The sequence below is a fragment of the Bufo bufo genome, chromosome 2, assembly GCF_905171765.1.
Source record: "Bufo bufo chromosome 2, aBufBuf1.1, whole genome shotgun sequence".
NCBI classification, from domain to species: domain Eukaryota; kingdom Metazoa; phylum Chordata; class Amphibia; order Anura; family Bufonidae; genus Bufo; species Bufo bufo.
Window position 1 is genome coordinate 35,019,287 of NC_053390.1, and position 17,917 is coordinate 35,037,203.

The 17,917-nt window shown below is 42.3% G+C and overlaps 1 protein-coding gene across 1 annotated transcript; it reads right to left on the reverse strand.

Moving 5' to 3' along the window:
* Window positions 1–641: 641 nt before the first annotated feature.
* On the reverse strand, window positions 642–14,148 carry LOC120992117 (zinc finger protein OZF-like). Its single transcript, XM_040420892.1, has 4 exons — window positions 14,093–14,148; window positions 13,945–14,009; window positions 12,688–13,174; window positions 642–1,855 (listed from the first exon to the last, which is right to left on the reverse strand). The coding sequence occupies exons 3-4, from the start codon at window positions 13,127–13,129 to the stop codon at window positions 786–788; spliced, it is 1,512 nt and encodes a 503-aa protein (XP_040276826.1). The 5' UTR covers window positions 13,130–13,174; window positions 13,945–14,009; window positions 14,093–14,148; the 3' UTR covers window positions 642–785.
* Window positions 14,149–17,917: the final 3,769 nt, after the last annotated feature.

Consider the following 17,917-nt stretch of genomic DNA (forward strand, 5'->3'; position numbering starts at 1 on the left):
ATAAATATAACTTGGACAACCCCTTTAATAATAAAATTTTTAATAAATGTTATAATAATTTTTATTTTTATTTTTACTAACACAGGAGGAGGACATCCTGTGGTGCACAGAGATGGAGATGGTCTTTGGATTCCCACACAGACGTCTCAGAAATGAACCTCGGCTTCCAAAAGCAGCTCCTATAGATCATGGAGCGTCGATCATCCGTCATCTATTCGCCCCATATTTTGGAAGTGTGTAGAACCTGTGTGGGATCCCCACGCTGCAGATTGATCATGGAGACACCAAATTTTATAATATATATGGAATTAATTTCATAATAAAATGTTTAATAAATTTAATAATAGCATTAAATTCTTAGGAGAGAATCGGCCAGTCTTCAGTTTATTCAACGACGTGGAGGGTGTTGCGATGGAGAAAGCATTCCAAAAAAACAATTCCTCTACACCTGAAGCCGAATCCTGTCAAGATTGATGCAAGTGCGGTATTGGCTGCTCATCCAGCAAGATACTTCTGGGGGATCCTGCCTGCCATGCTTAGGCCTCTACTAGCGACAGACAATGAGAAGAAGACAAAGTTTGTTATTTTCTGTATATTGAATGAATAATTTTTGTCATTGCACCCGCTATTTACAAAGAGATGCGCTTCGAGATAAAGTTTTTCATCATGCAGCAAAGTTTTTTTGAAGCGGCCAAATCGAATTTTTGTGAACTTCGCTCATCGCTATTCATAATCATCAATTCATACTTTGACTGTAACTGTTGTATTTTTTTTGTTATAAATGTCTACTCCATTGTGTGAGCTCTTTGATGGTTCAGAAGATATGCTTTGTTGGTAAAATATTTCCCACATTCTAGACATAAAAATGTTTTTTCTGTATGAGTTCTCTCATGTGCGATTAGAGCTGACTTGCGGCTAAAAAACTTTCCACATACGGGACACGAAAATGGCATCTTCACTATGTGAGTTCTTTGATGTACAATAAGATGTGATTTCCGACTAAAACATTTTCCACATTCTGGACATGAAAACGGCTTCTCTCCTGTGTGAATTTTCTGATGTTCAATAAGATGTGCTTTCTGAGAATAACACATCCCGCACTCTGAACATAAAAACGGCTTCTCTCCCGTGTGAGTTTTTTTATGTTGGAAAAAATTTGATCTCTGCGTAAAACATTTCCCACATTCGGAACATGAAAATGGCTTCTCCCCTGTGTGAGTTCTCTTATGTGTAACAAGAATTGATTTGATGCGAAAACGTTTCCCACATTCTGGACAAGAAAATGGCTTCTCTCCTGTGTGAGTTTTTTGATGTTCAGCAAGATGTGATTTCATGGTAAAACATTTCCCGCATTCTGAACATAAAAATGGTTTCTCTCCCGTGTGAGTTTTTTTATGTTCGAGAAGAGCTGCTTTCCGAGTAAAACATTTCCCACATTCTGGACAAGAAAATGGCTTCTCCCCTGTGTGAGTTTTTTGATGTTCAACAAGAGCTGTTTTCCGAATAAAACATTTCTCACATACTGGACATGAATATGGCTTCTCCCCTGTGTGAGTTTTTTGATGTTCAACAAGAGCTGCTTTCCGAGTAAAACATTTCTCACATACTGGACATGAATATGGCTTCTCCCCTGTGTGTGCACTTTGACGTACAAAACATCTTCTGTGAGTTATATTCTGCTTAACAGTCTGTGATGAATCAGAAGATTGAGGATGTTGAAGAGGGTCAGATGATAGAGCTGAGATTATATCTGAGATAATGGCACGATCTTCATATGTGTCTTGTTTGATACCACAATCATCAGCTGTAAAATATGAAGATATCAGATGTCCCTCTGAGCTCCAAGTACTATCATCTGCCAAGAAAAAAATGTTGTATTATTTAAGAATAGTATAACTTTAAAGGGAACCTGTCATGTGGATATTTGATTATAATCTAACTAATTATATACAATCATTAACTACTAAAAAGTACCTTAGATGTATTCACTTACTGGTGTGACAGATGGTTACCTCATAATATACACACAAAGATGCCACATGCCGCATGCAGATTTGAGTCCAGCGTGATGTCAGTGAGTCCAGTGTTTTTTTAATTCAGAGATATAGCCACTCCCCTGCTCACCTGCTGCTGATTCATATGGAAAAAATACTGTCAATCAGCAGCAGGTAGGCGGGGAGAGTCAGGAGCTCATAAATATTCATGACTCATCATTATCAGCTGGAGCTTTTCAATACAAGATGTTGGCAGATTGACTGGGTCAATTAAAGAAAGTGACCCAGCATTTTGCTAAGAAAATCAGTCACTTATTTATGTTGCTCTTAGTTAGGACACCATAAAACTGGTGACAGGTTCCCTTTAACCACCTCCGGACCGCTGTACGCACAGACGCGTCCTGGAGGTGGTTGATTCATTCCTCCTGGACGCGCCGGCGCGTCCTCTCGCGAGACGCGAGATTTCCTGTGAACGCGCGCACACAGGCGCGCGCGCTCACAGGAACGGAAGGTAAGAGAGTTGATCTCCAGCCTGCCAGCGGCGATCGTTCGCTGGCAGGCTGGAGATGTGTTTTTTTTAACCCCTAACAGGTATATTAGACGCTGTTTTCATAACAGCGTCTAATATACCTGCTACCTGGTCCTCTGGTGGTCCCCTTTGTTTGGATCGACCACCAGAGGACACAGGTAGCTCAGTAAAGTAGCACCAAGCACCACTACACTACACTACACCCCCCCCCGTCACTTATTAACCCCTTATTAGCCCCTGATCACCCCTGATCACCCCATATAGACTCCCTGATCACCCCCCTGTCATTGATTACCCCCCTGTCATTGATCACCCCCCTGTAAATCTCCATTCAGACGTCCGCATGATTTTTACGGATCCACTGATAGATGGATCGGATCCGCAAAACGCATCCGGACGTCTGAATGAAGCCTTACAGGGGCATGATCAATGACTGTGGTGATCACCCCATATAGACTCCCTGATCACCCCCCTGTAAAGCTCCATTCAGATGTCCGCATGATTTTTACGGATGCACTGATAGATGGATCCGATCCGCAAAACGCATCCGGACGTCTGAATGAAGCCTTACAGGGGCATGATCAATGACTGTGGTGATCACCCCATATAGACTCCCTGATCACCCCCCTGTCATTGATTACACCCCTGTCATTGATCACCCCCCTGTAAAGCTCCATTCAGATGTCCGCATGATTTTTACGGATGCACTGATAGATGGATCGGATCCGCAAAACGCATACGGACGTCTGAATGAAGCCTTACAGGGGCATGATCAATGACTGTGGTTATCACCCCATATAGACTCCCTGATCACCCCCCTGTCATTGATTACACCCCTGTCATTGATCAACCCCCTGTAAAGCTCCATTCAGATGTCCGCATGATTCTGACGGACGCACTGATAGATGGATCGGATCCGCAAAACGCATCCGGACGTCTGAATGAAGCCTTACAGGGGCGTGATCAATGACTGTGGTGATCACCCCATATAGACTCCCTGATCACCCCCCTGTCATTGATCACCACCCTGTCATTGATCACCCCCCTGTAAAGCTCCATTCAGATGTCCGCATGATTTTTACGGATGCACTGATAGATGGATCCGATCCGCAAAACGCATACGGACGTCTGAATGAAGCCTTACAGGGGCATGATCAATGACTGTGGTTATCACCCCATATAGACTCCCTGATCACCCCCCTGTCATTGATTTCCCCCCTGTCATTGATTACACCCCTGTCATTGATCAACCCCCTGTAAAGCTCCATTCAGATGTCCGCATGATTTTTACGGATGCACTGATAGATGGATCAGATCCGCAAAACGCATCCGGACGTCTGAATGAAGCCTTACAGGGGCGTGATCAATGACTGTGGTGATCACCCCATATAGACTCCCTGATCACCCCCCTGTCATTGATTACCCCCCTGTAAAGCTCCATTCAGATGTCCGCATGATTTTTACGGATGCACTGATAGATGGATCGGATCCGCAAAACGCATCCGGACGTCTGAATGAAGCCTTACAGGGGCATGATCAATGACTGTGGTTATCACCCCATATAGACTCCCTGATCACCCCCCTGTCATTGATCACCCCCCTGTCATTGATCACCCCCCTGTCATTGATCACACCCCTGTCATTGATCACCCCCCCTGTCATTGATCACCCCCCTGTCATTGATCACCCCCCTGTCATTGATCACCCTCTGTAAGGCTCCATTCAGACATTTTTTTGGCCCAAGTTAGCGGAATTATATATTTTTTTTCTTACAAAGTCTCATATTCCACTAACTTGTGTCAAAAAATAAAATCTCACATGAACTCACCATACCCCTCACGGAATCCAAATGCGTAAAATTTTTTAGACATTTATATTCCAGACTTCTTCTCACGCTTTAGGGCCCCTAGAATACCAGGGCAGTATAAATACCCCACATGTGACCCCATTTCGGAAAGAAGACACCCCCAGGTATTCCGTGAGGGGCATATTGAGTCCATGAAAGATTGAAATTTTTGTCCCAAGTTAGCGGAACGGGAGACTTTGTGAGAAAAAAATTAAAAATATCAATTTCCGCTAACTTGTGCCAAAAAAAAATAATTTCTATGAACTCGCCATGCCCCTCATTGAATACCTTGGGGTGTCTTCTTTCCAAAATGGGGTCACATGTGGGGTATTTATACTGCCCTGGCATTCTAGGGGCCCCAAAGCGTGAGAAGAAGTCTGGTATCCAAATGTCTAAAAATGCCCTCCTAAAAGGAATTTGGGCACCTTTGCGCATCTAGGCTGCAAAAAAGTGTCACACATCTGGTATCGCCGTACTCAGGAGAAGTTGGGGAATGTGTTTTGGGGTGTCATTTTACATATACCCATGCTGGGTGAGAGAAATATCTTGGTCAAATGCCAACTTTGTATAAAAAAATGGGAAAAGTTGTCTTTTGTCAAGATATTTCTCTCACCCAGCAAGGGTATATGTAAAATGACACCCCAAAACACATTCCCCAACTTCTCCTGAATACGGCGATACCACATGTGTGACACTTTTTTGCAGCCTAGGTGGGCAAAGGGGCCCATATTCCAAAGAGCACCTTTAGGATTTCACAGGTCATTTACCTACTTACCACACATTAGGGCCCCTGGAAAATGCCAGGGCAGTATAACTACCCCACAAGTGACCCCATTTTGAAAGAATACACCCCAAGGTATTCCGTGAGGGGCATGGCGAGTTCCTAGAATTTTTTATTTTTTGTCACAAGTTAGTGGAAAATGCTGATTTTTTATTTTTTATTTTTTTTCATACAAAGTCTCATATTCCACTAACTTGTGACAAAAAATAAAAACTTCCATGAACTCACTATGCCCATCAGCGAATACCTTGGGGTCTCTTCTTTCCAAAATGGGGTCACTTGTGGGGTAGTTATACTGCCCTGGCATTCTAGGGGCCCAAATGTGTGGTAAGGAGTTTGAAATCAAATTCTGTAAAAAATGACCTGTGAAATCCGAAAGGTGCTCTTTGGAATATGGGCCCCTTTGCCCACCTAGGCTGCAAAAAAGTGTCCCACATCTGGTATCTCCGTACTCAGGAGAAGTTGGGGAATGTGTTTTGGGGTGTCATTTTAAATATACCCATGCTGGGTGAGAGAAATATCTTGGCAAAAGACAACTTTTCCCATTTTTTTATACAAAGTTGGCATTTGACCAAGATATTTATCTCACCCAGCATGGGTATATGTAAAAAGACACCCCAAAACACATTCCTCAACTTCTCCTGAGTACGGAGATACCAGATGTGTGACACTTTTTTGCAGCCTAGGTGGGCAAAGGGGCCCATATTCCAAAGAGCACCTTTCGGATTTCACAGGTCATTTTTTAGAGAATTTGATTTCAAACTCCTTACCACACATTTGGGCCCCTAGAATGCCAGGGCAGTATAACTACCCCACAAGTGACCCCATTTTGGAAAGAAGAGACCCCAAGGTATTCGCTGATGGGCATAGTGAGTTCATGGAAGTTTTTATTTTTTGTCACAAGTTAGTGGAATATGAGACTTTGTATGAAATAAATAAATAAATAAATAAATCATCATTTTCCACTAACTTGTGACAAAAAATAAAAAATTCTAGGAACTTGCCATGCCCCTCACGGAATACCTTGGGGTGTCTTCTTTCCAAAATGGGGTCACTTGTGGGGTAGTTATACTGCCCTGGCATTCTAGGGGCCCAAATGTGTGGTAAGGAGTTTGAAATCAAATTCTGTAAAAAATGACCTGTGAAATCCGAAAGGTGCTCTTTGGAATATGGGCCCCTTTGCCCACCTAGGCTGCAAAAAAGTGTCACACATCTGGTATCTCCGTACTCAGGAGAAGTTGGGGAATGTGTTTTGGGGTGTCATTTTACATATACCCATGCTGGGTGAGAGAAATATCTTGGCAAAAGACAACTTTTCCCATTTTTTTATACAAAGTTGGCATTTGACCAAGATATTTCTCTCACCCAGCATGGGTATATATAAAATGACACCCCAAAACACATTCCCCACCTTCTCCTGAGTACGGAGATACCAGATGTGTGACACTTTTTTGCAGCCTAGGTGGGCAAAGGGGCCCATATTCCAAAGAGCACCTTTCGGATTTCACAGGTCATTTTTTACAGAATTTGATTTCAAACTCCTTACCACACATTTGGGCCCCTAGAATGCCAGGGCAGTATAACCACCCCACAAGTGACCCCATTTTGGAAAGAAGAGACCCCAAGGTATTTCGTGATGGGCATAGTGAGTTCATAGAAGTTTTAATTTTTTGGCACAAGTTAGTGGAATATGAGACTTTGTAAGAAAAGAAAAAAAAAAGAAAAAAATCATCATTTTCCACTAACTTGTGACAAAAAAAAAAAAGTTCTATGAACTCACTATGCCCATCAGCGAATACCTTAGGGTGTCTACTTTCCGAAATAGGGTCATTTGTGGGGTGTTTGTACTGTCTGGCCATTGTAGAACCTCAGGAAACATGACAGGTGCTCAGAAAGTCAGAGCTGCTTCAAAAAGCGGAAATTCACATTTTTGTACCATAGTTTGTAAACGCTATAACTTTTACCCAAACCATTTTTTTTTTACCCAAAATTTTTTTTTTATCAAAGACATGTAGAAGAATAAATTTAGAGCAAAATTTATATATGGATGTCGTTTTTTTTGCAAAATTTTACAACTGAAAGTGAAAAATGTCATTTTTTTGCAAAAAAATCGTTAAATTTCGATTAATAACAAAAAAAGTAAAAATGTCAGCAGCAATGAAATACCACCAAATGAAAGCTCTATTAGTGAGAAGAAAAGGAGGTAAAATTCATTTGGGTGGTAAGTTGCATGACCGAGCAATAAACGGTGAAAGTAGTGTAGGTCAGAAGTGTAAAAAGTGGCCTGGTCTTTCAGGGTGTTTAAGCACTGGGGGCTGAGGTGGTTAAAAAGTATATCTATATAATCTGTATCCTTTTTACATAAAAAGTAAAACTGTAAAGGCCTTTTCACATGGGCCAATGATCAGATCTTTCATGCAGCACATAGAATCTTTAATTGATGGAAGCAGATCATGCTGTGTAAAAAGGGATCTGCTGGTGGCAAAAAATGATTCTGTATGGGAATGAATGATCACAATGATGATTGCCATGTTGGAAAATGCACAAATTATTAAAATGTATCATGTATGGCCGAATCATTGTTTCTAGTAACTTCCCCTCCCAAAAAGCTGAATAAAAAGTGATCAAAAATTCACAGCCCAAAATGGTATCAAAACTACAGCTCGTTCTGCAACTACAGCTTGCACTGTAGATCTAAATATAAAAAAGTTATGGATGTCAGAGATGGCAATGTAAATTTAAAAAAAAAAAAAAAAAAAATTTTTCAGTACTAAAACATAAGAAAAACTATTACAATTTGGTATTACTCTTAATTGTACTGAACCCCAGAATAAAATTAACATGTCATTTTTAATTCATAGTGAGCACCGTAAAAATGAAAACTACAATTACAATTGCGGAATTGCGTTTTTTTTTTACAATTGCAACTGAATAAAAAAAAAAAATCCCAGGTTCCCACATCATCATATGAGATATTAAATGGTGCCATTATAAAGAACAACTTCTCACAAAAAAACAAGCCCTGATACGGCGACGTGAAGGTAAAAAATAAAAAAGCTATGGCTCCTGGAAGGCAGGGAGTACAAAACAAAAATTTAAGAAGAGAAAATGGATGCATGAAAATAGAGCTCAAAAACAGGAAACGTTAACCATTGCTCTGTTGCAGCAGCAGGGTGTAGTTGTGCAATAGACCAGAGTTCCTCAACCTGTCATGTTTTCAGGATTTGCGGACTGCAAAATAGACACGGTCGTGTGTATGAGACCTGCATATAAGTATATGAGTATTACACTCACGGGTAATCCGGTTTTCTGGAAGACTCCATGACAGCACATCCTAAGACTGACTTCCTTTGATTGGACAGGAAAAAACACAGAGGTTAAAAACCCCACACCTTCCCCTCATCGCCAGTGTATTTTAACGGAAACCAGGATAAGGGGTAGAACTTAAGAATTTTGAAAATAATAAAATGGGCGGAAAATATGTGCTGTCATGGAGACTTCCAGGAAACCGGATTACCAGTGAGTGTAATACTCATTTCCCCAGTCGTCTCCATGACAGAACATCCTGAGAACTAACAAAGTGAACAACTCAGGGAGGGACTACAGCACCCAAGACCTTGCGTCCAAATGCCATATCCTCATTGGCGAATACGTCCAGCCTATAATGTTTAGTAAAGGTATGGGCCCTCTTCCAAGTGGCCGCCCTTCAAATTTATTCTAGGGAGGCAGAGGCCCTTTTGGTCCAGGAGGTGGACACTGCTCTCACTGAATGGGCTCTAAGAGAAGGGGGAGGTTCTTTACCGGAGGCAGAATATGCCTCTGTAATTGCACTCCTTATCCAACGCGAAATGGAGCTCTTAGTCGCTTTTTTGCCTTTGTTAGGGCCAAAAAACTGCATAAACAGGTTCTTGTCAATCCTCCATTCTTTAGAAACTTCAATATAATGAAGAACGGCCCTTCTCACGTCTAGATTATAGTGGCCAAAGGATAGAGAAAGGCGCTCATAGGGTGAGTATGTCTGATAGGTGGAATGTCCACAATTAGAAATGGTTTGCTCACCTATTGGGGTTGCACCACTTTGGGCGCAAACCACAATGAAGGTTAAATAAAGATGGTTATCGGTTGGTGCAGCCTGGACTCGTCCAATCACCGTGGGTGGGAGCCACCCCACCACTCGGGTAGAACTGTAGAAACAAAGGGGAACTGGACCATGTAAGTTGGCCGTAAGGACAGTGAGAGGCGCACATTCACAACCGGTTGTTTAACAGTTTGCAGTTTATTCGTAGATAACGCGTTTCGGGGTACTACTGACCCCATTATCAAGTCTGAAGATGGTCAGCAGAGCGGATGGCACGGCTGGTGTTCGGCAGCACGTGGAGAACGCTGACAGATCTTATTGTCTCCATCTTGAATCTGCGAGAAGTGATTAATTTTTTAGTGGCTTCAGGTTTATTATAGTCCTGAATTTCCCAGTTGGTTTCCGGACTAAAAATAATGGCGAATAGTGACTCCTTCCTATTTCTCGGTTGGGAACACATTCCACTGCTCCCAGGCATAATAACTCTCTTATGCCGTCGGACAGAAAGGACATTTGAGATAAGGTGAGCCGGGTTAAAGGGGTTGTCCGGGTTCAGAGCTGAACCCGGACATACCCTTATTTTCACGCAGGCAGCCCCCCTGAGGCTAGCATTGGAGAATCTCATGCTTCGATGCGCTCCCTTGCCCACGGGCTCTTTTGTTTATCATAACACACTGCCGGGCAGAAGCTTCCGCCCGGCAGTGTGTTCGGTGACGTCACCGGCTCTGATGAGCAGGCTTCGGTGATGTCACCGGGCTTCCTGGCAGCCCCATGGAGAGCCCCGGTATGTCACCAGAACTCCTAAAAATGCCTTTGCCCTGCGCGATTTAGCGCAGGGCAAAGGAGAGCATCGGAGCATGAACTGCTCCGATGCTCAAGTCAATGGGGCTGCCTGGGTGAATTTTAAGGTGAATTTTTGTGGAGGAAGATATTCCAATTCTATCACGTAACCCTCTCTTATAATTTTGACAATAAAGGGGTCTGTGATGATCTGCTCCCAGGTGTGTATAAAAGAGATAAGTCCTCCTCCAACCCGGATGGCATCATTGTTTGGAGGAGGAAGGATCCCCCTTATTGGGATTGAAAAGGAAATTCCTTTATCTGTTTTGGAATCCTGATGTTGTGGTCTATTCCGAAAAAAATGCCTCTTATTTTTGGATCTGTCTTCGGAAAACCCTCTTTTGCAGTCGGTGGTTTTTTCCAGGATTCTATCCAAGTCGGGGCCAAAGACATACTGGCCATGGAACGGGAGAGAAATCAGCTTATTCTTGGATGTCATATCACCCGACCAGGCCTTCAGCCAAAAGACTCTTCTAATGGTATTGGATAGGACTGCTGTACGGGCAGATAATCTAACGGACTCTGCTGAGGCATCTGCTAGGAAGCTAGTGGCCATCTTTAATAGGGGAAGGCTATCCAAGATTTGCTCCCGGGGGTTTTATTAATTAAATGGAGCTCTAGCTGCTCCAACCAGACTTTTAAGGTACGGACCATACATGTTGCAGCTTCTCCCAGTTTTAAAAGAGCTGCCGTAGCTTCCCATGTTTTCTTTAGAAGGCTTTCCGCCTTCCTGTGCATGGGATCTTTCAATTGTGCGGCGTCTTCAAAGGGAAGAACCATGCGTTTTGCGACTTTGGCCACTGGAGCATCGACTCTAGGGATGGACTCCCAGTCTGTGCAATCTGCTTCGTCAAAGGGATACCTCCTCTTAATGCCGCAGGGAATGGCAGAACTTTTCAGGTTTATCCCATTCGGCTTTAATTAGCTTCTGTACATTATCCGGCACTGGAAACACAGACTGATGCCTTTCCCCCAGATCCCCGAATATCTCCTCCTGAACTGTTCTGGGCTTCCTGGGAATCTCCATCCTGATTGTGGCCCTTATGGCTTTAATTAACAGTTCAATATCTGCAGGGTTAAACACAAATCTTCTGTATTCGTTATCTTCGTCAGATCCCTGGGGTATATCCAGGATCTCAGTATCCGACAGATCAGGATTTACTGAATCGGAATCACTTCCCACACTGATAAGATCTCTAGAAGATCTCGGTCTAGGAGGAGGGGGCCTGGGGGGAGAGGGAGACGCATCTATTTTTTGGGATGCCAGGGCAGATTGAACCTCTTCTCTAACAATGGCCTTGATGTCTTCCAACAAGCCAAAGGACTCGGACTTCACAACAGATGCAGTATATTCCTTGCACAGAGGTTTAGAACCAGAAGAGGGCAGACGTTTAAGACACATGCCACACTTCCTGGTCCTAACCTTAACCGAGGAGGAAGACTCCTTTTCTCCCTGAAACATATAAGGTAGAGAAGGGTCAGCCACCATAGGGCAAACATCACAAAGGAGGGTGCCTGACACAGGTTACTCGCTGGACCCTGGGTAGAAGGAGGCTCCGATACTGAGCCAGGTGTGGTAGGGGCACTCATGTTCAGCAGGTCCCGTCCACTAAAATCGCCAGAGGCAGAAGCCGAGGTGAAAACGCTGTGCGCCATCTTCAGCCGGCATTTTGCCGTTTTTATTCTACTAGGCAAGTACAGGGACGAGTGGCGGTGTGACGTCATGACGCTAAGCCACGCCCCCTCGGCGTCTGACGTCATCACCCGGCGGCTGGAGGGAAGCGCATCCCAGCTTCGCTCCAGCCACCCTACCCCCCTGGACCGCCACAGGAGGGAACTTCGCTGGGGCCACCAACACCAGCAGGGGCCCGGGCACAGACCTTTGCAGGAGGAGGGAGAGCCGAGCCGCTGGAACCGACCTCTGGTCTGTATAGAAGATGCGCAAAGATGAGCCAAGAACGATACCGCCAGGAACCCCATAGAGCTCCCAGCACCTCTCCGGTCTTCATTCCCTGGCAGGGCAGGAAAAAACATTGGCGATGAGAGGAGGGGGTAGGGTTTTTAACGTCTCTGTGTTTTTTCCTGTCCTATCAGAGGAAGTCAGTCTCAGGATGTGCTGTCATGGAGACGACTGGGGAAATATATACTGTATATATTTTATCATAGTTTAGTAAACTTTTATGCACCTAAGTCATTTTAAGTCGAATTTCAGATGTTACGTACTACAAGGTACTACAATAATATTTTCCTATGTTGATGATGTTCTTTTTTTGGTTAGCACACATTAACTGGATAGTAGTCTATAAGGAGCTAATGGTTCATTTGTCCCAAAATTTCGACTTTACCTCATTAGCAATGATAGTAGCCTTGTTCACATTGGTATGTTTCATATCCATATTCCAGCAGTATTTTTGCTTCCATACTTTAAATGCACAGCATGTGTTATCACCTATAACTCAGATTTGGTCAGAATTTGATGTTTTAGGACCAAATTGGGGAATATACAGCTAAGAAACTGAAAGAACTCCAGAGCTTAAAAATTTAACACAAAACAGTTGCGGGCAATGAATAAGTAGAATCTGTGACACTTCTCTGCTTTATTTAATGGTTATGACTCACCTGGGCAGTTGTCTGCAGAAATGTCCTCCTTATACTGGTCATCACCTCTCACATATGTCTCTGTAGGAATTTCTTCCTTACACTGGTCATCACCCCTCACGTAGGTCTCAGTAAGGATGTCCTCCTTATACTGGTTATCACTTCTCACATATGTCTCAGTAGGAATGTCTTCCTTACACTGGTCATCACCTCTCACATATGTCTCTGTAGGAATTTCTTCCTTACACTGGTAATCACTTTTCACATATGTATATGTAAGAATGTCTTCCTTACACTGATCATCACCTCTCACATAGGTCTCAGTAAGGATGTCCTCCTTATAGTGGTTATCACCTCTCACATAGGTCTTAATAAGAATGTTCTCCTTATACTGGTCATCACCTCTCACATAGGTCTCAGTAGGAATTTCCACCTTATTCTGGTCATCACCCCTCACATACATCTCTGTAGCTTTAAAATTGTTTACATCTTTATCTTGATTAAAATGCTGCAAAATAAACATGATAAAAGTCACTGTCACTCATAGAAATCACATGGAATATTCTAGAGGAATATAAGAGATCATTACTTATCAGGATTACCAAAAATGACAAGACAGCAGTAGTTATGTGAGCCAAATAGCTGCATGTCTCCTAGAAGCTGGACATGATTCAGGTTGTTTCAGTGGAGGGAGATCAGCTTTGGCCAGACACATCTGATGTGGTTTGTCTCGGGGTAAATAAGGGATTAAATAGGTAGGCATCCAGTCTATTGGTTCCTTAGTTGAACCAGCAGTACGCATAGCCAGAGCGTTGTGAGATCCAAACATCAACAGGCAGAGTTATTGAAAATGCAGAACTTTTGGACAAAAACTGCTCCACAATTTTTAACAGTTTTAGACACTTTTAGGCAATGTTTCTGCCTCGCCTGACAAGGGGCGCGGCTGCAAAGGAGAGTAGCATGGCTTAAATGCAACATTGCACCAAATATTTGTTGCGTTGTTGGAGTAACACTAAGCCAACAAATAGGCAGTTTAAAGTAAGACTAGACGGTCCAAAGGTGGGCAAGATCATTGAGCATCATCCACTATCATAAAGTTTAAGACTGTCTGTGTAAATTTAAACTGTCTTATTGAGAATATTAGTAAATCTGCCCTATTATGTATATGGTCAGCTTTAATCCTGCCATCTTTACCTTGCTGATTACACAAATATAAAACAAGATAGAACACAAGGACTTCACAGCCTTCTACAAATCCTAGGGAATATCTCCATCTACCTGATGATCCTGTGGAAGAAGAGGACTGGGACATCTCTCTGGTGTTCTTCTCTTACTGGATCTTCCTGTAGGAGACGCATACAGTGACTGAATTCATTCTTTACATACAGATAATTAAAGGACGGGTGTATTTAGTCCTGTCTATTACCTGGTGATGCGAGGGGCCGATAGTCCTCTACCAAGATGTCCTTGTACAGATCCTTGTGTCCTTCTACATACTCCCACTCCTCCATGGAGAAATAGACAGTGACATCCTGACACCTTATAGGAACCTGACAACACAATGATACAGTCATCACCCAGACCCCTCCAGTGCTGTTACTGTATAATGTCCCAGCATTCCCAGCAGTGTCACCTCTCCAGTCAGCAGCTCAATCATCTTGTGGATGAGATCTAGGATCTTCTGTGTATTGATTTCCTCATGTATCAGGGGATGAGGTGGAGGCCCTGTGATTGGGCTCAGGGTTCTTCCCCATCCTTCAGACACAGTTGCCTGACAGCATTCACTAGAGGTCTTCTTCACCACTGTGTAATCCTGGGTATGGGGAGACACATCAGTAAATATCACTACTGAGTCCATCACCTCTCCAATCATATCATCTATTATTACCATAGATAAGAATGATGTAATGTGACATCATCAGAATCTCTCACCTCTCCAGTAAGTTGGAAGAGTATCTCTAGGGTTAGATTTATTATCCTCTCCACCATCTTGTCTCTGTCCCTATCCATCTTTGACAGGTTAATCAGGAAAATTATCTTATAAAGACAATATCACAGGATTCTATGTTGTAGAAACCTGAATGGAAAGAAGATGAAACAACATATAAACCACACAAAATCTCATGAAAATCATTTTAGGAGATATTACATTTCAGATATTATAGTCTCTGTTGGATTGGAACATGAGCTGAATATTTTAGCTCGTCAAATCAGTTCCTCCATGTTCAAAGTCAAAGCTGCCCCCAAAGAAGTTGTAACATCACATGACCAGTACGACCAATCTCTGCCGGTGTTCTGCCAGATTCCTATACCTTGACAGAACGCTATACCTCAATGGGGAAGGGGCAGCTGTGTTGGGGAGAAAGATGGCTAGAAGGTTGGAGTAGTGTTTAAACTAGGGACTGGGGGGGAGGGAAATTACATTATAGGATGGGAAGATAGTGCAGATAGAGATCGGGGGCGAGATAGTGGGACTGGGGGAGGAATGGAAGGAGGGACTAGAACAGTTCAGAAGGAAAGGTGTAGGGTAAAAAATATACATAAACCTCTGAAATGCATGTATACTAATGCCAGAAGCCTGACTAATAAAACTGGGGAACTAGAATTAGTGATGTGTGAGGAGGACTATGACATAGTGGGAATAACGGAGACCTGGCTGGATGATAGCTATGACTGGGCAGTTAATGTACAAGGTTACAGTCTGTTTAGAAAGGATCGTCAAAACCGGAGAGGGGGAGGGGTTGCCTTTATGTAAAGTCCTGTCTAAAGCCCACAGTCCGTGAAGATATAAGTGAGGGACATGAACATGTGGAGTCACTGTGGGTAGAGATACATGGAGCTAAAAACAATAATAAATTACTAATAGGAGTTTACTATAAACCACCTAATATACCAGAGTCCACAGAAAATCTACTACTAAACGAGATAGACGAGGCAGCAAATTATAATGAGGTGGTTATTATGGGGGACTTCAACTACCCAGATATAGACTGGGAAACTGAAACTTGTATATCTCATAAAGGAAACAGGTTCTTGGCAATAACCAAAGACAATTACCTTTCCCAACTGGTTCAGGACCCGACTAGAGGGACGCCCATACTGGACTTAGTATTAACCAATAGACCTGACAGAACAACAGACGTGCAGGTTGGGGGACACCTGGGAAATAGTGACCATAAAGTAATAACCTTCCAATTATCATTCAAAAGAGCGTTTCTACAGGGAGGAACAAAAATACCAAACTTCAAAAAAGCAAAATTTAGCTAACTGGGACAAAGTCCTCAAAAATAAAAATACAGCCACAAAATAGGATATCTTTAAAAGCATCCTAAAATCTCATTGTGAGAGGCACATACCGTATGGGAATAAAAGGTTAAGGAACAAGAAGAAACCAATGTGGATAAATAGAACTGTAATGAAAGCGATAAATGACAAAAAGAAAGCATATAAATCACTAAAACAGGAGGGTAGCACGGAAGCACTAAAAAACTATAAGGAAAAAAATAGAACATGTAAAAAACAAATAAAAGCGGCCAAACTAGAGACAGAGAGATTAATTGCCAAAGAGAGTAAAACTAACCCTAAAATGTTCTTCAATTATATAAATGTTAAAAAGTATAAATCTGAAGGTGTCGGCCCTTTAACACCTTAGGGACATAGCCTTATTTCACCTTAAGGACCAGGCCATTTTTTGCAAATCTGACCAGTGTCACTTTAAGTGCTGATAACTTTAAAACGCTTTGACTTATCCAGGCCGTTCTGAGATAGTTTTTTCGTCACATATTGTACTTCATGACACTGGTAAAATGAAGTAAATTTTTTTTATTTTTTTGCATAAAAAAATACCTAATTTACCAAAAATTTTGAAAAATTAGCAAATTTCAAAGTTTCAGTTTCTCTACTTCTGTTATACATAGTAATACCCCCAAAAATTGTGATGACTTTACATTCCCCATATGTCTACTTCATGTTTGAATTATTTTGGGAATGATATTTTATTTTTTGGGGATGTTACAAGGCTTAGAAGTTTAGAAGCAAATCTTGAAATTTTTCAGAAATTTACAAAAACCCAATTTTTAGGGACCAATACAGGTCTGAAGTCACTTTGCGAGGCTTACATAATAGAAACCACCCAAAAATGACCCCATTCTATAAACTACACCCCTCAAGGTATTCAAAACTGATTTTACAAACTTCGTTAACCCTTTAGGTGTTGCACAAGAGTTATTGGCAAATGGGTATGAAATTTGCCTAATCTTCCATTTTAACCCATTTTTTACACTAACAAAGCAAGGGTTAACAGCCAAACAAGACTGTATCTTTATTGCCCTGACTCTGCCGTTTACAGAAACACCCCATATGTGGCCGTAAACTACTGTACGGCCACACAGCGGGGCGTAGAGTGAAAGGTGCACCGTTTGGTTTTTGGAAGGTAGATTTTGCTGGACTGGTTTATTTACACCATGTCCCATTTGAAGCCCCCCTGATCAGGGCCGATCCTAGGGTCACAGGCGCCTGGGTGCAGAAATATTTCTGGCGCCCCCACATGGGCGTGGTTATCTTACTAACTCCTCCCCTTTACAATGTTTCTATGGCAACAACTTCAGCCCCACCAATTTGCTTTGACAATAACTTAGTCAACGGCTTTGACAAGTCAAAATAAATGTTTTATTTATTGACAAATCTGTGTCAAGTGCATGTAAATCAAATAGTGCAAATAGTACAAATAGTGTACTTGGACTATAAATATGAAGTTACATCTCCAGTTGTTATTGGCTCAGTACAACACTCGGGATCCACGGGTACCAGATCATCATCACATTCTGATTCTTCCAATTGTTTATTTTTTTCTCCTTCTCCCCTATGTGAAATGTCTATGACACTGGACCTTAACTCTTTGCTTGATGTTGATGCATCAGTGCAAAGGGAATCTTGACCACTGCTTAATGAAGACTGTGGCTGTAAGAAGCTTGTAATAGAAGAAGTAATTTTTTTCAAAGCTTCTTCCTTTCTTTTTCGGCGTTGCTTGTATTGACATCCTGATAACTTTGTTTTTTTGCTAGACATCTAAGGGGAAAAGCAAATGTATACTACACTGATCAGCCACAACATTAAAACCACTGACAGGTGAAGTGAATAGCATTGATTATATTATTACAATGACACATGTCAAGGGGTGGGATATATTAGGCAACTACAATGGGGTCTAATGGATCCTGGAGGGGGGGCTCTCTAACAGAGGCCCTCTTTG

Excerpts from the sequence above, each read along its gene's own strand:
- LOC120992117 (XM_040420892.1), bottom strand. The coding sequence starts at position 13,129 with ATGTATGTGAGGGGTGATGACCAGAATAAGGTGGAAATTCCTACTGAG. Across the intron at positions 1,856-12,687 it reads TTCTGCAGACAACTGCCCAG|ATGATAGTACTTGGAGCTCA; the intron begins GTGAGTCATAAC and ends TTTTCTTGGCAG.